Raw genomic sequence first — 23,383 nt, 5'->3', positions numbered from 1 at the left:
CAGGCGACTGCTGGGGAGCGGGGCTCCTGGCTGGAGGTCAATGGCGCAGTCGTAAGGCCGGTGAGGAGGAAGAGAAGTAGCTCTGTGTTTGCAGAAAACGGATGCCAGGTCATGATACACGTCAGGAACAGCAGAAAGATCCATGGACTCCAGTGGAGGTTGAGGCACAGTACTGGCAGGAGTCTGAGCAGAACACAAACAATTCACATGACAAAATGTGCTCCATGAAACAATGCTACCTGTCACCCAATCAATGTGTGGATTGTGTTTTTATGAGCCAGGGGATACCAAGGACCAGGGAGTCTGTGGGCAGTCGATAATATGGAATTGAATGTTCTCCTGATGATTTCCCGACACTCTAAGACAAACAGGAACAGTCTGATGGGTAATGCGGGTCAACAATTGTCCATTTAGACCCTTAGCCTGCAGCGGACAGTCCATAGGAACAGTCTCCAAATCCATTTGTTGAGCCCACTCTCTATCCAAAAAGCTTTCGTCGGCACCAGAGTCAATCAGCGCACTAACAGAGAAATTCTGGGACTGCCACTGGAGGGATGCCTGGAGCAGAATGCGGGGAGAAGAGGAAGAATCCGCTGCTCGGCTCACCAAAACTTCTCCCATAAATGATGAGCCGGCCCTTTTTCCCGGACGAACTGGGCAGGAAGGAACGAAATGACCAGCTTCTCCACAATACAGGCAGACCCGAGCCTGAATACGACGTGCACGCTCCTCTGAGGACAACCGTGCACGACCCACCTCCATGGCTTTGGGTTCAGTGCTCATCGTATCGACTCGGGAAGACACGGCTCTCTCCGTAGGGACGATGCAGGGAGGAGTTTGTTGATGACAGACAGGTTGCTTGGAACTAACACTCCTCTCCCGGCGGCGCTCCCGAATCCGATTATCCAACCTGATAGTGAGTGAAATAAGATTATCCAGCGTAGGCGATTCATCATATGACACCAATTCATCTTTTAAAGTCTCCGACAAAGCATTGATGAACACTCCTTGTAATGCCTCGTCATTCCAACCACTCACTGCTGCTAAAGTCCGAAACTCCACTGCCATCTCCGCCACACTACGAGCCCCCTGCCGAAGAGAAAACAACCGTTTGCAGCCTCCTTGCCTCGTGCGGGGGTGGTCAAAAACCTTCCTCATCTCCGTGGTGAAGGCCACGTAAAGCGTTGCAAATGTCCGACTGACTCTCCCAGACCGCGGATCCCCAGGCACGAGCGGAACCGCTAGTAGAGTTGATAAGGTAGGCAATACGGGCTCTTTCTGAGGCGTAGGTGAGGGGCTGTTGTTCAAACACTAACGAGCATTGAGTCAAAAAATCGCCACAGGTTCCCATGTTCCCGTCATAGCGCTCTGGAGCAGGAACAAAAGGCTCTCTGATCTGGGCTGAAGGGGTAGTAAGGGCAGACACTTGATTGGTGAGTAATTGAACCTGATTAAGCAGCACCTGACTGTCCTCAGCAATCGTCTTAAACAGGGTATCATGTTGGCCAAGTAGAATGCCCTGATTGGCTATGGCAGTCCAAATTTGAGTGCACTCTGGGGTGGTATCCGAGCTACTGTCTGCTGGGTTCATGTTGGTCAGATCATACTGTTATGATTTAACTGGATAGAACCCAAATGCAGACAAGTACACCAAGCCAGAGAAGTTTTAACAGGTTTATTATAATGTTCAATAGTCCAGGTTTCCAATAAATGGGGAAGAGCAAGTCCAGGTTACAGGGAGGGTACAGATCCAGGTCAGGGCAGGTGTGGTACCGTAATGTCCTAGTGTCCGTGGTGAGTCCAAAGGAGAGGCCCGATAGTGGAGAGCAGGATGGTGGTGGCAGGAGTGAAGCGGAGGCAGGAGTCAGGTTCCAAATATATGGTTGTCTTGACTATGATCTGACGATGAGTGGAAAGTTTGACCGGGTCTTAAAGGCTGAGGTGATTATGGTGAATGAGCTGCAGCTGGAACCCTGACTCCCGCACACCAGACTTCACTCCTGCAATCAAGGACAGACAGAGGGGAGGGGGAGAGCAGAGAGAGAGCTACCTAGCAGCAGTAGGCCTAACAATGTGTGGTTTCATTCACAAGACAAGTAGCTTATAAAGACACATTAAAATACTAAGTAGTGTACTGTATGAGGAGCTGGTGATATACCCTTGGAAATTGATTTTTCTTCAACAAAACACTCAATGTTTTCAAAATCAATGAATAGGCCTATACATTGTGGAAGAAAAACACTCAAAAGGCTATTTCACACTCCAATAACATGTCTGTTTTCCTTTGACATGGCTGTGGTTATAGTTGTGCATCCATCCATGTATGTCTCTCCAGTTATGAATGAACGCGCAGAGAAAACACATACATCAACCCCGACGTGAAGCTTAATGTAAAAAGACAACAAAGCCTCCTGGTTCCGTCGTGCTCTGAACTGCTCTGCATTCCCAACGCCCTATCCAATACTTCACACTGGGGTGTGGGCCAGTTTGTCAATGAGCTAGAAAGTGTTAAGGAGAGAGCGGGGAGGAAGAGAGTGGGTGCGTCGCAATAGGGGAGCACTAAAAAAGGGATCGGTCCAGAATGACAATGGAAAAGGCAGATTTTTCCTCATAAGAGAATATATTTCAATATATTTCACGGCCTTTCCTGCTCAGCAGAATGGGACTACCGCAAAGTACATTTGGATGAGAATTTGTTCTCCATTTCAGTGGATTCTGTCCTTATGCATTTGTGACTCATTTCAGGAAACTAGGCGTATGTCGCACGTAACTACTTCACAGGTGAGGCATTTGAACGTATACATTAAAAAAAATCTAAATGGATTTTTTTGGCAGAAATGCCTTCTGGAACATGTGAACTTTCCTGTGCCTTAATAACAAACTTGTATGCCATCTGTAAATATGAATACAATTGTTAAATTACGAGCCTAGTTGGTTTAGCCACAGGAAAAGACAGGACCTTCCCGCTAGCCATGATTGGCTGAGATAATGGATGGGCTGGATATGCCGAGAGATGAGTTCGGATTGGTCTTCCATGTAGCACGCTTCTGTCTTTAACATGAGCTGCTCTGTATGTGTAGGTAATCCTTTCTAATGCAGCTTTTTTTTAAAGATATCACGAAGAACTGTGATAATGTTGCTAATACTCTCCACTCTCCACTTTCTGCAGGACCGAGTTTTGAAATCTGTGGAATGCCCAGTGGAAGCAGAGTATGATAGCTAAGGAGATGGAGAAAATTCAGGTGTTTGATTATGCGGAGGGAGTCTAAAAGGGAACACACAAAGGCTGTTGTATAAAATACCTGTCTCCGGATTACATCTTCAAACTAAGGGCAACCATGGCATCCGTGACCGAGAGGGAGAAGCATTCATCCATGCATACGGGTAAGAGAGTCTAGCTAGCTAAATGTTCAGATATTATACATTTCTAATTTTGTCAGAAAGTCATTTTCATTGCAAGTTAAAGCGTACTGTTAGCTAGCTAGCTAACGTTAGCTGTCTGGCTGGCTAGCTCGCTAGCTAACATTACGTGTATGATCTGTGTAGTACTATTATTCATATATCAGAACCATTTGCGTCGCTAGTTATAGCCTAAAGTTAGCTAGCTAACTAACATTGAACCTAGTTGGTTAGCTTTAGCTACCTGTAGATTTATGCAGGGTAGTAATGTTATGAGTTGGGATTATGGTTCATTGTTTAGCTAGCTAGCTACATGTCTAAACAAAAGACTCCACTATGCAATTAACCATTTCACTGTACCATTTACACCTTCTGTATCCTGTGCCTGTGACAAATAAACGTTTATTTTATTTAATATAGTGTGTGTTTACCAGAGACGGTAATGTGAAGAACAACATGGCCTGCACCAAAGTCAAATTAGGATATAACGTTAGGTCAACGAGACAGTGTCCAAGTTCAAAAATTCTCCAGTAGAATGCCCTGCTTTTATTTCATCACACTTACAACCGTAAGCTATTTTCTGTAATTAGCTCGCCATTAAATAATGATCTTGTTGTGAGTTTATTTTCCTGTAATAATGAATACAAATTAGCTAAAGTTAAGACATTGTCAGCAATATGATATGGTCATTATTTGAACTGGCTAGCCAGCTAACATAAGCTAGAAATTAACCAAAACATTGTTTAAAAGTTGCTTTTAGTTGCCTAGTTTGCTAGATTGAGATATACTAAATTCATTTCTAAACAGATGGGTTCATTGGTGTTAAAATACACCAGTTATGCTATTTTGAACCACCAGGCTGCTGAAGTCATGTAGCCTGTCGTTTTTGTGTTCATACTTTTTCATAACGACAACAACAAGTTTTATGTCGGACGACAATAGAATGTTAATGATGTCACTGCGACAACTGTATACAGACATTTCGATAGACGTAGTATAAACCACCCTTTAGTCTTGAAATCTTTCTTTGTTTAATGCACTACCCCACTGTCCTCTGTAGCTCAGCTGGTAGAGCACGGCGCTTGTAATGCCAAAGGTAGTGGGTTCGATCCCCGGGACCACCCATACACAAACATTTATGCACGCATGACTGTAAGTCGCTTTGGATAAAAGCGTCTGCTAAATGGCATATTATTATATTATTATACTCACTCTGTTTAGCCTCGCATGTGAATCCTTAAAGAGATGGGTGGGGCTAAGGCTTAAGAGGGTGTAGACAAAGAGGAGCTCACCAGTAGGTGTACCAAAACATTCAAGGGCCATTTTCTCAAAAGTAGGGTAAGTTTATCAACTTTCAAAGCAGAATTACTTTCCCATTGTTCCACAACTGTATTGTATGATATACAATTGTCTAGCTCTGAGTCTCTTTTATCCAATTTAAAAAACACAATTTCAAATGTTGCTACATAAGACCGAATCGAGCCGGTCGGTCACATTTAGGTTTATATACCACAATATGGACATTTAGTTTTCATGTGTAAACGTAGAGAAATGTTGAGTTACAGTATAGTAAAGCTAGGTTAGTTAGTAGAAGGATTTAACCTTTGCTCTATTTCTATGGCTATATACAACTTAATTTTATGCACACAGAGGCAAACATCCTTTCCTGCGTAGTTAACTTTATTTGTTGTTAATTCAGTATGTGACTGGGCAGAAATAGCCAGTCGCAAGAGCCATAGAGACTGTGTCATAGTGTGATTCAGAGCACAGATGGCTTGGCATACCCTCCCACAATGACCGCCACCGCATATATCTGCTGCCATGGATTGGAAAGCTCATTAACAGCCAGGTACACAATGCAGGAAGCAGACCAAAATAAAAAATAAAAGTCCCTCTCCCCCCTCTAGTTATAACCCTTCCTCAACGCTCGGCTCAAAGCGTACCACTATTGAGGAGAATCTATAATTAATTAGTTGACATTAAAACCTGCTGCTGCTTTTCTGGGTTCAGCACGCACCACAGTGCCCTCATTAAAAGCCGGTCTGTCTGGCGTGATTCTGAAGCACCTTGTTCGCCTTGCACAGTCACCATCTGGGTTCAGCCCCAACCGGTACACCTACCCCTACCCCAACCCCAACCTCAGTCCAGCAGAATGAGGAAAAAGCTGGTTGAATCTTGATCTTGATCAACGTTGCAGCTGGACTAGAGGGAGAGAGAGAGGGGGAGTACTGTCAATGAAACGTGTCACTTAAATCACTTGACAGTGAGAGAGAGTTCCATTCAATGACATGAACTGTGAAATGAAAGGACACAGATAGATAGGCTATGTTGTCTGACTCCCAGTCTGGAGAATATGTACCAAACAGCACTGAATCACAACACAAAGTCATTAAACTCCAAAACAGCCTCTTAATCTGGGAAGCAGCCAACAAACCCAGAGGCTCAGGGGTGCATCTGTCTGGGGGTAACCAGAGACAGGGAGAGGAGCGGGGGGAGAGGAGGGGTTGGTGGTGGACCACCTCCAATAGTTTTTGGGGAAAAGTGAGCCCATCTGTGCAAGCCACAGGAGAATGATGGGCTGGCAGGAGAATGGAGGTAGCTGGCTGTACAGGGCTGGGGTGGGACCAACCAACACTTGCCAAGGTACAGATGGAGAGTGTGTGTGTGAGAGAGAGAAAGCAAGAGAGACCATACGTGTAAGTGTGCATGACTGTGTGTGTGTGTTGCAGGGAGTGCATGTGTGTGTGTGTGTAAAAGTGTGTTTTAAGTGTGTGAATGTATGTGTGTGTGTGTGTGCGCGCGTGTGTATGTGTTTGTTGTGTGTGTGTGTGTAGTACACAGCGTTGTACGAGATCCTCAGTTTCTTGGCAATTTCTCGCATGGAATAGCCTTCATTTCTCGGAACAAGAATAGACTGACGAGTTTCAGAAGAAAGTTATTTGTTTCTGGCCATTTTGATCCTGTAATCGAACCCACAATTGCTGATGCTCCAGATACTCAACTAGTCTCAAGAAGGCCAGTTGTATTGCTTCTTTAAACAACACAACAGTTTTCAGCTGTGCTAACATAATTGCAAAAGGGTTTTCTAATGATCAATTAGCCTTTTAAAATGATAACCTTAGATTAGCAAACACAACGTGCCATTGGAACACAGGACTGATGGTTGCTGATAATGGGCCTCTGTAAACCTATGTAGATATTCCATTAAAAATCAGCCGTTTCCAGCTACAATAGCCATTTACAACATTAACCATGTCTACACTGTATTTCTGATCAATTTGATGTTATTTTAATGGACAAAAAAATTGCTTTTCTTTCGAAAACAAGGACATTTCTATGTGACCCAAAACTTTTGAATGGTAGTGTATGTGCGCACAAGTCAGAGGAGAGGTCTGGCTGGAGGAAGTGTTCTATCAGCTTCAATAGGGGAGGGCCTGCAACCCACTTTCATGGCTCTGACAGGCCTTCCTGTAGGAGGAAAAAGATGGGAACTGCATAATATAATATATATAAATATAATATGCCATTTAGCAGACGCTTTTATCCAAAGCGACTTACAGTCATGTGTGCATACATTTTTACGTATGGGTGGTCCCGGGGATCGAACCCACTACCCTGGCGTTACAAGCGCCATGCTCTACCAATTGAGCTACAGAGGACCATGGGCCCAGTTAAGAAAACCACCAAGACAAACAAGCCCCAATTCTTCACCTTGTCCCAAAACATGAACTCACTGGCTCTCTATCTGATTGCAATACCCCACTCACCCAAACCCCCTCAAACTATGAGAATGAAATTGAAAGCTACTAACAAAACAGCATTCTGAGCTCTACTGATTGAGTGAGAACTGGCTTTCTGTGGGTCTGCGGAAGAATGCCCTCAATGCCCCTTGGCTTGGCTGAGGAAGACATTAGTCCAGGATAATGGTGTTGTCTGGAGTTTGATTTGTTGGCAGGGATGGACTTTCTGACAGAACACTCTCACCTTTGATTCCACTGCTGAAATGAAAGCCACGCATCACTGACAGTTAGCTGTGCCACCACAGCCCAGCCCTGACCAGAAAAAGCTATTGACTGAGAAATAACCTGGTCGACCATACATGCAGTATATTACATCAAGAAAGAAAATTGAGTGTAACCTACACTGATTGTACAAAACATTATGAACACCTGCTCTTTCCATGACATAGAATGACCAGGTGAAAGCTGTGATCCCTTATTCATGTCACTTGTTAAATCCACTTCAATCAGTGTAGATGAAGGGGAGGAGACAGGTTAAAGAAGGATTTTTAAGCCTTGAGATAATTGAGACATAGATTGTGTATGTGTGCCATTCAGATGGTGTATGGGCAAGGCAAAAGATTGAAGTGTCTTTGAACGGTGTATGGTAGTAGGTGCCAGGCGCACCGGTTTGTGTGTCAAAAACTGCAATGCTGCCGGGTTTTTCATGCTCAACAGTTTCCCATGTGTATTAAGGAAGAAGAATGGTCCACCACCCAAAGGACATCCAGCCAACTTGACACAACTGTGGGAAGCATTGGAGTCAACATGGGCCAACATCCCTGTGGAACACTTTCGACACCTTGTAGAGTCCATGCCCCAACGAATTGAGGCTATTCTGAGGGCAAAAGGAGAGGGTACAACTCAATATTAGGAAGGTGTTCTTAATCTTTTGTACATTCAGTGTATAGATCGGATTCAGACAGCTCCAGTATTGAAACAAATCAAATCAAAAGGTGAAGATTTTAATCCAAAATGTCATATAGTCAATCTTTCTCTTCAGTGGAGATAAGTAGACCTGGACTCACACCGACAGAAAGACAGACAGCTGCCATACAGCTTTATGGCTCCAGCTCCATTACTTTCACTGCAACGGTGTGTGTGTCAGTATGTGTGCGCCAGTGTGTGGGAGACAGCGGGGCTTAGAGTCAATGCTCCGGTGCGTTTCCAATCCCAGGGTCTGAGGAGCACTGCAGACACCGTGGGGATATGTTTAAAACATCACAGAGACCGTGCGCTACACCATCAAATTGAAGGTCGGCCATCTTATTTTCCTGCAGAGAGGGAAACTACTGTCCAAATTTTAGAGAAGACCGGAGTATTTAAAGTCCCATCAATCTGCCTCAATATGGCCCACACCACATCATTACATTCAAGTCTTTCATGACATATGATTTAATGTCTACAATGCTTATACTATCTTTAAGAGAACCATGAAGCATGACGCATACGTTTCTAGCACTGCCACCACCAACAAACTTCTGAGGAAAATAGCTGTCAGGAAAATACACTCAGTCATACTTCCTATTGCTTTGCATGGACCACTTCATGTTTATAATTGGCTAATGGCTACAGCAGTTGCCACTGAATCAGAAAATAAATCTAATTTTAAGATTAAAATGTTACTGTTGGTATTCTAGGTTGGCAGATATAGCCATGGCAGACTGCCCAGCATATCCATAATAGGAGTGAGCTGTCATTCAGTCGTCATGACAACCCCGCTGAAGTTCTCAAGACGGGAGCAGAAGTTTTAGCCATCAACGGCTAGCAATTTGGTTTTAAGAGTGTTCCAGTGCTTTCAGCAGGACACTTAAAGGAAAGCCTTGTAACTTCCTTGTAAAGAATGAGCACCTATATCATCAAAGCACACACATGCACAGACATAAAATAGGTGCTTCTGAGTATCTGACCAAAAATTTATGAAATGATAGACAAAAGATTATGTCACTGAAAATGTGAATTAAAACTTGCAGGGACTTTGCTCTAAGTCAAAGCAGGTGCCGACTGTTCAGTATATTCTAGCACATAGATGTACTAAAGACTATACCAGATGGTCTCTATTAAGAAGCAGACCTATCCTTGCCCTTGTCATACACTACTGTCTTCATTCCTTCTCTGGCCCTCCTGGTACTTTTTTGTAACCCCCTCCCCAACCACCCCCCCACACACACACACAACCACCCACACTCACCCACACACAGCTAATTCTTACTATACTTGTGAGGACTTTTTGGGGACCAACAATTTATTCCCATTCAAAAACCTATTTTCCCTAACTCCTAACCTAAACCTAACCCTTACCCTTACCTTAACTCCTAACCCTAACCCTAATTCTAACCCTAATTCTAACCCTAACCCCTAAGCCTAAAATAGCCTTTTTACAAGTGAGGACCTGCAAAATGTCCTCACTTCTCTGAATTTTAGTAGGTTTACTATTCTTGTGAGGACTTCTGGTACTACAAGTATAGTAAAGTATAGTAAAACATGTACACACACACCCACTCTTACTCACCCACACAGCCGAGGCCCTCCTGGGACTCCTGGTAGCCCCGGTCACACAGGCAGCGGAAGGATCCGACCGTGTTCTCACAGAAGCCGTGGTTGCCACACACAGTGGCATTGACGTTGCACTCATCAATATCTGCAGGACGAGGAGGAGAAGGGTCAAGGATTAGTTAGCCGTTGTTCTTTACAGTCTCAGTGGCAGAGGTGGTGCCGCAATTAGGACCAGTTGACCCACAGAACACCACCCACTGAGCTGCAGTGGAGCTAGTCTCAGGTTTGAAACACATCTCTCATTGGTGCCATTGGGATGAGTATAAGCATCCAGAGTTCAAGCTGAAAATGTGTCCGGAGTTGAGGCAAAGCAGAAAAGTACAGCATACCACGAGCACACAGAGGCAAGGGTAAAATAGGCTGATCCATACACTGAAAAAATGTGTGTGTGTATCTTCGTGTGTGTGTGTGTGGGTGCACATGAGACTCCACACCCTGCGAAGACTATAATAAATATGCTCAAATATTAACACTAGGAAAATCATGGAGAGCGATAGACAAAACACTTCACACACAAACATCCTCTTGGCTGAGCTGAGCAAACAGAGCATTCTAAACTGTAGCTGGAACACTGTGTACCCAAACAGTCCAAACAACCGCCTGACCCCCAAACAAGCAAACACAACAGATGTAATGTTGCTGCCTCACAACAGATGCTAATAGTGAGTTACTATGGTCAGTGAGGAATCTGTTCTGTGGAGTTAATTAGTAGAGAACAAGCTTGAGTTAGCTGGACCAAAGAGACAGTACAAGTCTATTAGAAGAATCCCCCCCCTACACACACACACACACTGCCCCCAAAACATACATTTACAGGAGTCAAGCCAAGTTGACTCTGTGGTGATCAGTGTCTATTACAAAGCAGAGTTGATAGGACGGAACAGAAATGTTTGAAGATGGATGGGGAATGGTATGTAAAGGTGTGTTGTTGGGTGAGGGGGTAAGGTGAGTTTTGATGGATGGATGGATGAAAGGATGGATGGATGGATGGATGGAGAAGGGTAAGATTAGATACATTGATGGGTAGAAGAGAAGCACAAAGTAAGACACTTGATTGGCACATGAGCATTTCAAAGAATTGGATGGGGAAACAGCTGAAGCAATGGAAAGTTGACATGGCTGTGGCTTCCTTTTTGATGCCCCCATGATGCTGACTCACCAACACAGATGCCTTCTGGGCCACGGTCGTGTCCGGGGGGGCAGTCCACCACACACCTATAGGAGCCCTCTGTGTTCTCACAGAGCCACGCCCCACAGATACTCTGGCCCAACTCTGCACACTCATCGATATCTGGGAGAGCACAGCACCACAGTACCCCAGTCAACACTCAGCTAAACACCTATACACCCCACTGAAGTGAACACAGTAGCGATGCTTGAACTGTAGTCCTCAGGATATCATGATCGGCATATTGAATGATGGGATATGTAGTTGTGTGACAGAGTGTTACCAACCCAGGCATGTGTCAGTGTCTGCCTGCAGGCGGTAGCCACTGTCACACTGGCATCTGTAGGAACCCTGGCTATTCTCACAGGAGCCGCCAACACACCTGGTGTCATCCGAGCACTCATCCACATCTGCAAAGAAACACACACGCACACTCAGCATAACGATATGTACCATTTCATATGCCAACAAAAAACCTTCTCAAGTGGTGTTTGAAACAAACATCCAACAACTTTCATAGAGTTGAAGACTTTGATGTCCTTGGATACCCTGAATGTCCATTGACCAAGACTCAAAGAAACAGCATCCCGCCATAAGAGATGAACGAGACAGAGAGAGACAACCACAGAAGCAGATGTGTCAGGCCAAAGCAGGTTACATCTTCCTCTTGATCTCAACTAGACACAATTCAATCTAGCTGTCAAACAGGCCTTCCCTAGAGCCCAACCATCCTTCTTCTTGGGTCAGACCATCCTTTGGCTGTTACGGGGGAGGACAGTCTGTGGCCCCTTGGGGGTATTACGGTGCTAAAGTCAAGCTGGGGTCCGGGTAGAGGAGCAGGGAGCCTGGACCCCTCTGCTTTGATTGTGGTCCAGGCATCAGTCCCAGTCTGCTCCTCAGCTGGGGTTCTGCTGGTCCAATATAAACAGGGGGGTTGAGCTGGGCTGGGGGGGCTGAGCTGGGGGTGCTGAGGTGTTTTATGGCCCCTGTCCTGTTGCTGGTTCACTGGGCCCGTGTTCCCAGGATCAAACAAGGTCGGGGCCCCACCTCAGGGGGGCCTATCATGGAGCCATGTTCAGGCTGAAAACATGTTTATATCACAGGGAGGAGGGGAGAGGAGAACTCCCCTAGCAGTAAATGCTATTTCCTCTGCTTGTCTCCTTTCAGTTTGGGAGGATCATGTGTCTGTCTTTAGTTCAGCCTCAGCCTCAGTGATGCCACCTGCGAAAGCCATCTGCTGTTAACTCTGCTTTATAGACTTATAAAACATGCAGGATGCTCACATACTATGGAGCATCCGCCTAATTCATTTCCTTAGTAATAGGATTAGTGAAATTACATGAAAAGAGAAAATTGGATGACTGCAGATTAGGACCAAAAACTATGTCAATTGTAGTGGTAAGTGTTGCATATGTTGTCCAACACTCCATGCACGCACACTCGCACAGACACACACTCGCACACACACACACGGAGGACCTCACTGACTGAGCCTGAGCTTCTGCATAAATCAGGAGAAACAGAATGCAGCAGAAAATATTCCTCCTAATCTAGACAGCGAGCTCAAAGGCTTCCTTCTTTGTTTTTTCTATTTTTTGTACTGCAGGAAAGGGCATTTAAAACAACTCTGGCACGGGGCAAGACTCCTGGCATGAAGGTCTTTGGTGGAAAAATACCAGGAGCCATATGTGAAAGAAATAAAAGCCACTCTCTTCCAGGAGCAACAAGGCATCGGCAGGGAAAGAGACAGAGCCGGCAGAGCGGAGGGACCACGCGGCAGCAGACGGAGGTGTTAGACAAGCATCCGACTAACGTCATATAAATGTCAGATAAACATCAGTTGAACCAGAGAAAACTACAGCCAAACATGGGACTGCTATCAATCAAACCACCCCTTTAACAGCTGGTGTTGTGGAAAGATTGTGTGTGTATGAGTGTGTGTTTGTGTGTGTGTTTGTGTGTGTAGTGCTGAAATAGTAAAACAAGTTAGTAGTAGTAGTTGAGTAAACGCTGATCGCCGTTCACGGCCGATGGGGGTGAAAAAAGTAACGATCCCTATATTATCAATGCACTTTTCTGCAATAGGTGGGTAAACTCTTGCACAAAATAAAAAAGGTGCGTAAATGGCGTTTACTGTACGTGCCATTACCCTGTACTACACTGCATGTGTGTGCAAGTGTGTGCACACACTGAAGAAAGAGTGACGTGAGAGAGTGAATGAGTGACTGTGTGAACATGTGACAAAATGAGTCAGTGAGTCAGTGAGCAGCCCCTTAACACTCCTAACCACTCTAAAGCCTTATCATATACCACCAGTCCTCTTGGTTCATAAATGAGTCAGTGAATCAGTGAGCAGCCCCCTAACACTCCTAACCACTCTAAAGCCTTATCATATACCACCAGTCCTCTTGGTTCATAAATGAGTCAGTGAATCAGTGAGCAGCCCCCGACGACACAACAGTGGTAGGCCTGATCACCGACAACGATGAGACAGCCTATAGGGAGGAGGTCAGAGATCTGGCCGTGTGGTGCCAGGACAACAACCTCTCCCTCAACGTGACCAAGACAAAGGAGATGATTGTGGACTACAGGAAAAAAAAGAGGACTGAGCACGCCCCCATTCTCATCGACGGGGCTGTAGTGGAACAGGTTGAGAGCTTCAAGTTCCTTGGTGTCCACATCACCAACGAACTATCATGGTCCAAACACACCAAGACAGTCGTGAAGAGGGCACGACAAAGCCTATTCCCCTCAGGAGACTAAAAAGATTTGGCATGGGTCCTCAGATCCTCAAAAAATTATACAGCTGCACCATCGAGAGCATCCTGACTGGTTGCATCACCGCCTGGTATGGCAACTGCTTGGCCTCTGACCGCAAGGCACTACAGAGGGTAGTGCGTACGGCCCAGTACATCACTGGGGCAAAGCTCCCTGCCATCCAGGACCTCTATACCAGGCGGTGTCAGAGGAAGGCCCTCAAAATTGTCAAAGACTCCAGCCACCCTAGTCATAGACTGTTCTCTCTGCTACCGCACGGCAAGCGGTACCGGAGTGCCAAGTCTAGGTCCAAAAGACTTCTCAACAGCTTCTACCCCCAAGCCATAAGACTCCTGAACAGCTAATCATGGCTACCCGGACTATTTGCACTGCCCCCCCACCCCATCCTCCTTTTTACGCTGCTACTCTGTTAAGTATTTATGCATAGTCACTTTAACTCTACCCACATGTACATATTACCTCAACTACCTCAACTAGCCGGTGCCCCCGCACATTGACTCTGCAACGGTACCCCCCTGTATATATAGCCTCCCTACTGTCACTTTATTTTACTGTATATATAGCCTCCCTACTGTCACTTTATTTTACTTCTGCTCTTTTTTTCTCAACACTTTTTTGTTGTTGTTGTTTTATTCTTACTTTTTTTGTTTAAAATAAATGCACTGTTGGTTAAGGGCTGTAAGTAAGCATTTCACTGCAATGTCTGCACCTGTTGTATTCGGCGCATGTGACCAATAAAATTTGATTTGATTTGATTTGATTTTGAACACTCCTAACCACTCTAAAGCCTTATCATATACCACCAGTCCTGTTGGTTCATATAAACACTGCCACAACAACTACAGATCATTGGAAGAAGCAGTGCGTCATATTATTCTGTGGCCTACCTTCACAGGTGTGTGTGTCCTGGCTGGCAGTGAAGCCTCTCTCACAGACACAGTAGAAGGAGCCCTCAGCATTGAGACACTCCCCGTGTGGGGAACACAGCTCCGAGTCATCCAGACACTCGTCGACATCTGTAGGGGACAACCAGCCAGAACAAGACACAGGTGTGAGGTCATTCAACTTGACACACCAGGGAAGGAGGGGTGATACAGGCCAGAGGCTTGTCAACAGCTGCAGGTGCCTCTGTCTCTGATTACTCCGTACACACAAACACATACACACATACACACCACAAGCATACACACACACACATAATGAAGAATGACAGCAGCATTACCACAGGCAAGGGAGATGTGTGACATCACCTGATACATCAGACTGACATCACCTGGCCTCTCAGCTTCTCTGGCACACTCACATGATGAGAGTGTGTGTATGTCAGAATAAGTTAACGTATGAGTGAGAGAGTGTGTACAGCTGTATGTGTGTGTGTGTTTGTGTGTATATAGTCATGCCCCCTAAAAAAACAAACATATATATATATAATTTATTTTTTAATAAAAATAAATAGTGTGAAGGTGTCTTTGTGTCTGTTTGCATCTGTGTCAGTGTGTGTGTGTGTGTGTGTGCGTGTGTGTGTGTACGTGTGTGTACATCTTTGCATGTATGTTTTGAGTAGGTGAAGGAGCGAATGGCCTATACCTAGGCAGCTGGTGCCGTTGATCTGCTGGTAGCCCTGGGGGCAGATGCAGTGGTAGGAGCCCATGTTGTTGACACACTGGCCCACACTGTCACAGGTCAGCTCCTGGCACTCATCCACATCTGCAACCACAGGTACAGCTCTCAATGCAGGCAACACACACACGCACATACTGTACGTGTGAACACACACAAATACACATAAGCACACACATACACACATATGCATGGACACACACACAGACACTGTGCTTTATGGGCAGATAGAAGATATGAGCGTGGTGGGTGAGTCAGTTTTAGGATTTTAATTAGGGCAGCTAGATTCTATGAGGTGTTTGTAGGATTCATAAAACAGAAAGAAAACTCGAGATTTATTCCTGAACCATCAACAAACCTCAACATCTGACAGCAATAAAAGTTCAACAATCAAAAGAAAGAGAGTGTTATGAATAAATTGGTGTATTGATACATTACATGATTCAAAATACATTCAATTAGATTATTGGTAGAGCATCCCGGGGTTCGATCCCCGGGACCACCCATATGTAAAAAAAAAAAAAAAAAAAACACAGTTAACTGCAAAGTGTCCCAAATATCCACTGCACAGTAGGACATTGTTCTGAATGAGAAAGTGTGTATTTGTGAACCTGAGGGTGTAATCGTATGAGTAAGTGTATAATGGTATGAGTCAGCGTATAATGGTGTAAGTCAGTGTGTAATGGTAAGAGTCAGAGGGTAGTAAGAGTCTTACCGTCACACTGGTCCCCTGCCGGGGAGGCCCTGAAGCCGGGCCCACAGTTACACAGGAAAGAACCCTCAGTGTTCTGGCAGTGCCCCCTAGTACACACCTGCTCATCCTGGCACTCATCCACATCTGGGGCACAACACACAGCACAGTAAGGCAAAACTATCATACAAAGCATCAAACAAAAGCAGTAAGGTATTTGTATTTATTAAGGATCCCCATTAGCAGCTGCCAAGGCAGCAGCTACTCTTCCTGGGATCCAGCAACATTAAGGCATTTATATATTTTTTTTAATATTACAAGACATTTACAAGGTTCAGATGCTGCATTGAGGATTCTGAGGTGTGTCGCTAAAGTCAGTAACATCAAACATGGCCCATTCCTATTTGAGGTTGAGAAGAGGCATAACATGTCTATCATATAAAAATGTTGAAGTAATAATACTTTAATTAATGTGAATTAAATGCGAAAGCTGTGTTCACAAAGTATTGTCAATGTTGTAGGCCTTTCTACCGCATATTGAATGCTAATGCTGTCCACACCATAGAGATTCTATTAACTTAAGAAATAGTAGGGGGAAGGATGTTTGAGATGCTTTTTACATATTTTTGTTTGTTGAAAATCATGATGAAAGTGGCAATTTTCTGCCCTTTTTAGACATATACATATAAAGTATTCATCCCCCTTGGCGTTTTTCCTATTTTGTTGCATTACAATCTGTAATTTAAATAAAGTTTTATTTGGATTTCATGTAATGGACATACACAAAATAGTCCAAATTGGTGAAGTGAAATGAAAAAAAGAACTTGTTTCAAAGAATTATAAAAAGAAAATAACGGAAAAGTGGTGCGTGTATATGTATTCACCACCTTTGCTTTAAGCCGTACACTCCACAGAGCTGGGTTTTACGAAAGAGTGGCCAAAAACAACAAAAGGCACGTGGGAGACTCCCCAAACATATGGAAGAAGGTACTACTAAAATTGAGCTTTTTGGCCATCAAGGAAAACGCTATGTCTGGCGCAAACCCAACACCTCTCATCACCCCGAGAACACCATCCCCACAGTGAAGCATGGTGGTGGCAGCATCATGCTGTGGGGATGTTTTTCATCGGCAGGGACTGGGAAACTGGTCAGAATTGAAGGAATGATGGATGGCGCTAAATACAGGGAAATTGTTGAGGGATACCTGTTTCAGTCTTCCAGAGATTTGAGACTGGGACGGAGGTTCACCTTCCAGCAGGACAATGACCCTAAGCATACTGCTAAAGCAACACTCAAGTGGTTTAAGGGGAAACATTTAAATGTCTTGGAATGGCCAGACCTCAATCCAATTGAGAATCTGTGGTATCTCTTAAAGATTGCTGTACACCAGCGGAACTCATCCAACTTGAAGGAGCTGGAGCAGTTTTACCTTGAAGAATGGGCAAAAATCCCAGTGGCTAGATGTGCCAAGCTTATAGAGACATACCCCAAGAGACTTGCAGCTGTAATTGCTGCAAAAGGTGGCTCTACAAAGTATTGACTTTGGGGGGTTGAATAGTTATGCACGCTCAAGTTTTCTGTTTTTTGTCTTATTTCTTGTTTGTTTCACAATAAAAAATATGTTGCATCTTCAAAGAGGTAGGCATGTTGTGTAAATCGAATGATACAAACCCCCCAAAAATCCATTTAAATTCCAGGTTGTAAGGCAACAAAATAGGAAAAATGCCAAGGGGGTGAATACTTTCGCAAGCCACTGTACATGCCTCCTCTAAGACCCTATGATCCATGAACCATACATGATACAGACAACATCTTGGTGTCATTATACTCCTTATAGTGTGCTCTCAAATAGGGAGTCTTTTTCACATGAATTTATTAAACATAAGAAATATTGATAGGAATATCTCAAAGTACCCTTTTTTATTTTGTAAATTTTTATACATATTGTTTTAAACAATATACTCTATAAGCTAGTGGGCTCAGAATCTAGACAGACTCCCTATAAGAGTATAATGACACCAAGATGTTGTCTGTATCATGTGCGGTTCACGGATCATAGGGTTTTACAGGAGGCATGTATAGGTCTAAAAAGGGCAGAAATGGTGTTGTGTTACAAATTTAAAAATCATGTATAAAAATGTCCAGAACATATATTCTATTTTCGAGCCTTCCTGGAGTAGAATCGCCCGATTCTTTGATACACAGACTCCCAGAGCAAGGTAGCAGGGAAAGGATTATTCTAATTTCAGGTGCAAGAGGGCAAGGTGGGCCAGGTAAACAGCGAGAGATATTGATGTGGCATATTGGGAGAAAGATGACGAGATATTGATATACCATAGCAACTTGAGTTGCAACTCTTAGGGTTTCATATACTTTCATTGCCCCAAACAGCCCAGGGTGATTATTGAAATTCCATCATTTATTTAGCAGGGCTCAAAAGCTTCACTGTGGGCACTACGGTCCTCTGAAAAGGTTGAGCGCTGCCAGGCCAATTCTGAATGATTTATAAACCTGCACTACAAGGTCTCCATCTTAAGCAAGGCGCCTTGTGACTGGCATTAAAGACACTGTGGGAAAAGTGCTTCGCCGTGCTAAACTGACAGTCTTACATTTTAATAATTTAGCAGAGCGACTTACAGTTAGTGAGTGCATACATTTTCATACTGGCCCCCCCGTGGGAAACGAACCCACAACCCTCGTGTTGCAAGCACCATGCTCTACCAACTGAGCTACAGGGCAGAGTCTTAGACAGGCAGTCATTCATTCATTATGTCACATATAGTGGGGGAAAAAAGTATTTAGTCAGCCACCAATTGTGCAAGTTCTCCCACTTAAAAAGATGAGAGAGGCCTGTAATTTTCATCATAGGCACACGTCAACTATGACAGACAAAATGAGAAAAAAAAATCCAGAAAATCACATTGTAGGATTTTTTATGAATTTATTTGCAAATTATGGTGGAAAAAAAGTATTTGGTCAAAAACAAAAGTTTCTCAATACTTTGTTATATACCCTTTGTTGGCAATGACACAGGTCAAACGTTTTCTGTAAGTCTTCACAAGGTTTTCACACACTGTTGCTGGTATTTTGGCCCATTCCTCCATGCAGATCTCCTCTAGAGCAGTGATGTTTTGGGGCTGTCACTGGACAACACAGACTTTCAACTCCCTCCAAAGATTTTCTATGGGGTTGAAATCTGGAGACTGGCTAGGCCACTCCAGGACCTTGAAATGCTTCTTACGAAGCCACTCCTTCGTTGCCCGGGCGGTGTGTTTGGGATCATTGTCATGCTGAAAGACCCAGCCACGTTTCATCTTCAATGCCCTTGCTGATGGAAGGAGGTTTTCACTCAAAATCTCACGATACATGGCCCCATTCATTCTTTCCTTTACACGGATCAGTCGTCCTGGTCCCTTTGCAGAAAAACAGCCCCAAAGCATGATGTTTCCACCCCCATGCTTCACAGTAGGTATGGTGTTCTTTGGATGCAACTCAGCATTCTTTGTCCTCCAAACACGACGAGTTGAGTTTTTACCAAAAAAGTTCTATTTTGGTTTCATCTGACCATATGACATTCTCCCAATCCTCTTCTGGATCATCCAAATGCACTCTAGCAAACTTCAGATGGGCCTGGACATGTACTGGCTTAAGCAGGGGGACACGTCTGGCACTGCAGGATTTGAGTCCCTGGCGGCGTAATGTGTTACTGATGTTAGGCTTTGTTACTTTGGTCCCAGCTCTCTGCAGGTCATTCACTAGGTCCCCCGTGTGGTTCTGGGATTTTTGCTCACCGTTCTTGTGATCATTTTGACCCCACGGGGTGAGATCTTGCGTGGAGCCCCAGATCGAGGGAGATTATCAGTGGTCTTGTATGTCTTCCATTTCCTAATAATTGCTCCCACAGTTGATTTCTTCAAACCAAGCTGCTTACCTATTGCAGATTCAGTCTTCCCAGCCTGGTGCAGGTCTACAATTTTGTTTCTGGTGTCCTTTGACAGCTCTTTGGTCTTGGCCATAGTGGAGTTTGGAGTGTGACTGTTTGAGGTTGTGGACAGGTGTCTTTTATATTGATAACAAGTTCAAACAGGTGCCATTAATACAGGTAACGAGTGGAGGACAGAGGAACCTCTTAAAGAAGAAGTTACAGGTCTGTGAGAGCCAGAAATCTTGCTTGTGTGTAGGTGACCAAATACTTATTTTCCACCATAATTTGCAAATAAATTCATTAAAAATCCTACAATGTGATTTTCTGGATATTTTTTTCTCATTTTGTCTGTCATAGTTGACGTGTACCTATGATGAAAATTACAGGCCTCTCTCATCTTTTTAAGTGGGAGAACTTGCACAATTGGTGGCTGACTAAATACTTTTTTCCCCCACTGTATACTGTACAAACAGTGCCAGAACAAATAAGTGATTATGAAGTAATATGTACTTACTTTTAAGGCATTTGTTCTTTGCAGCTGTTATGCTGTTTACATTTATGGGTTTTCTTGAAGATTCTAACCAGTGGCTAATTCAGTTTGGACTATAATTGTGATTCTCTCTAAACTATGATATCAACCAGTAATAATGTCATCCAGTCTTCTAGATCATTCAGGGACTTGGTAGGGCTAGTTTTGGGTTGTCATTTGAAAGTCACATAAAACCATGAAGCACTACAATTAGGGTGTTACCTTCACATGATTGTCCATCTAAGCTGAGCGTGAATCCATCGTTACACGAGCAGACAAAGTATCCCTCAAAGTTGGAGCACTTCCCGTTGGCACAAGTTGACTGGTGCAGGCATTCATCTACGTCTGGGCAGAGTCAAGAAAACAGGGGGGAAAGAAATGTAGTCAAAGTTTTTTACAATGTGTTTAATATCTCAAATGTCTAAACATGCTTCCATGTCGGATATGATATTAGAAAACGAAACTCCAGCACACTGGTATTCTTGCATGCTTCACAGTGTGTTTAATGGATCTCAAAACCAATGTTTGGGTCAATCTTCACCTGGCTTAAGGTAATGCACCTGGAACTGCATAATGTGTGTTAACAAACCTCATTATCTTGGATAAGACACAACCACACAGACACAGACCCATTGACAGTTGGCATGATCTAGCTAAGGACCTAAACGAGCACCACTACCTCCCGTGAGACTCTTGAGGTCGACCTACGTGTCACATGGCCTAATGATTTCTTGTCCTGACCTGCCCCATGTCTACCCACTGTGGCTTGGCTGGGTCAGGATACTGTGTGAATACTACTCACAACCTCACAGTCAACCATCCACCACATGCAACACGTTCTCTCTGGAAGTGACGCACCTATGGTTTCAACAGAAACCGGTCGACTTCCAGGAAAATGTGGGTCCATATGGTGGCTTTTTAATTGGTTGATTTGCGGGACTTATACTGAGCGTATACAGATATACTGAATTTGTTTCCTGAGGTGTTCTTTGTCCATTAAACAGAAATGGTTTAGGAATGAGATTTGATTATTCCTAGGAATTCATGGTTAAATAATATGGCTGTGGAATACTGTCCATTCAGTGTAGCGAATTCACTCGTAGAATGTGTGCGTTGATTCTGCTGCAGGTCTCCCAGGCAGCTCACATGATGTCCTGGAGCTAGGATTATGTGAGTTTTAGAAGATGGCTACAGCACTGTATTCTGTATATGACCAACAGCAGGGTAAACACTTATAACTGTAAGTGCAGGGTAGTATTATAAATTATAAATACTGATATCATCTCACTAAATCCCCCGGCAGAAATACAGTCTGTGTGAGGGCTTTGAGAAGACGACGAAGCTGTGAACCAACACCGTGGCTCAGGGGTTCTGAGGAAACTCTTGGACTTTGTAGTAAAGGCGGAGAGTAAGAGAGATGGAGTGGGGGATGAGCCAATGCCCCAGGACAAAGCACACACCTAACAGCTTTGTCCCCCCCCCACACACACATACACACAAAAGCAAACGCACGCACACGCACTCAACTATTTTTATTTTTTTCCCAACTACAAATTGGTGGAAGGAATTTGAATTCAGAGCCAAGCCGCTTCAGTAATTTGGATGCTCCTGATTATTTGTGAGAGAAGGAGAATGTCCAGTCACATACCGACACACTGTCCTCCCTGGCCCTGGAAGCCCTCTGGACATGGATCACACTCATACGAGCCCAGTAAGTTGATGCACATGCCGGATGGACACACACCCATGTCCAGACACTCATTTATATCTGCACAAGAGAGCGAGAGAGAGCGAGAGAGAGTATAGAGGTGGGGGGAAAGAAAGAGAGGCAAGGAGAGAGGCAAACACTGAATCAACACCACAAAAGGACATTGGTTTAAGTGTGGGTGATGTGTGAGTAGGCCATATGCATATCATTTTGTTTATAGGTCAGAAACAGCCATTGCCTTGTCTTACCATGAACCCCCCTCTAATTCTCCTGGCCCTAAAGCTCTCAAAATAGAACCCAAATCGTTGAAGGGCGCATCCTGTACCTTCACACTGGCCTGTTGGGCTCATCCTGTAGCCGCTGTCACAGTACTGACAGATGTAGGAACCCACGCTGTTGACACAAAAGCCATCCTCAGGACAAGCGTGGGGGTTCAGACACTCGTTTAAATCTGAGCGAGGGATACAGAGAGGAAGAGGAGGGGAGAGGGAGGGAGGGAGGGAGGGAGGGAGGGAGGGAGGGAGGGAGGGAGGGAGGGAGGGAGGGAGGGAGAGATGGAGAGATGGAGGTGGGAGCGAGAAGGAGAGATTTGAGGATAGCAGAGTGGTCACTTGGCTCCAACAAAGATACTAAATCTTTCAAGAATAATCATTCCTTTCTTGGTACTCACCCAAAACCATTAAGAAAATAAGCATAATCCCCAAAACCCTGGAGAAATGCGGTACAAATCATTTTAGTGCTGTGTCATTTCTGTTTTACAAACATGTCAGACATTACTCCGTCCAATATCAACAAGGGCAGCGGAAGTTCGGGCTAAAGTGATGGAATCTCCTGGTCTATCCGTAGATCTGTGCCAGATCTCTATGTACCCCAGTCTGAGAGTGATATCCATCTATCTAAACTATTTGGACAGTCTGGCATTACAGAGGGCTAGGAGAGTGGCTCATGACGCTCTTTCCTTGACTTTAACTGAATAACATGGACATTGCTGATTCATGCCAGGCCTGTCTCTGCTTCATGCCCTCCCAACCCCCTAAGATGGACCAATGCCAGCTTAACGTGACAGAAACTTCCTCTGAGGGCCCTGGGTGGGACTTCCTGTGGGACTTTACCAAAGACAGAACCAACAAGGAAGGAAACAGGGACTCTAATTGGCCTTTTAAACGGTGTGATAGCAAAAAAAGAACCTCCTCAGCTTGGTATCCAGGATACCACTCCCCTCCTTAGAA

The 23,383-nt window shown here is 44.4% G+C and overlaps 1 protein-coding gene across 4 annotated transcripts in view; it reads right to left on the bottom strand.

The window, feature by feature from the left end:
• LOC121570217 (latent-transforming growth factor beta-binding protein 1-like) overlaps positions 1–23,383 on the bottom strand; it is a 153,319-nt gene that overhangs the window by 14,067 nt on the left and 115,869 nt on the right. For 3 of the 4 annotated variants that reach the window (XM_041881703.1, XM_045221703.1, XM_045221704.1), the window contains 9 exons: positions 22,480–22,605; positions 22,095–22,214; positions 20,669–20,791; positions 16,016–16,138; positions 15,268–15,387; positions 14,568–14,696; positions 11,190–11,312; positions 10,894–11,025; positions 9,691–9,819 (listed from right to left, as the gene is read on the bottom strand). In XM_041881703.1, coding sequence (XP_041737637.1) covers positions 9,691–9,819; positions 10,894–11,025; positions 11,190–11,312; positions 14,568–14,696; positions 15,268–15,387; positions 16,016–16,138; positions 20,669–20,791; positions 22,095–22,214; positions 22,480–22,605 — 1,125 coding nt within the window. The remainder of the gene's footprint in view (positions 1–9,690; positions 9,820–10,893; positions 11,026–11,189; positions 11,313–14,567; positions 14,697–15,267; positions 15,388–16,015; positions 16,139–20,668; positions 20,792–22,094; positions 22,215–22,479; positions 22,606–23,383) is intronic. The other variant, XM_045221705.1, reaches the window with a different exon arrangement.

This window comes from Coregonus clupeaformis, chromosome 1 (assembly GCF_020615455.1).
Source record: "Coregonus clupeaformis isolate EN_2021a chromosome 1, ASM2061545v1, whole genome shotgun sequence".
Classification (NCBI taxonomy): domain Eukaryota; kingdom Metazoa; phylum Chordata; class Actinopteri; order Salmoniformes; family Salmonidae; genus Coregonus; species Coregonus clupeaformis.
Note: the sequence above shows the minus strand (reverse complement) of the source record. Positions and strands in the feature narration are given on the sequence as shown.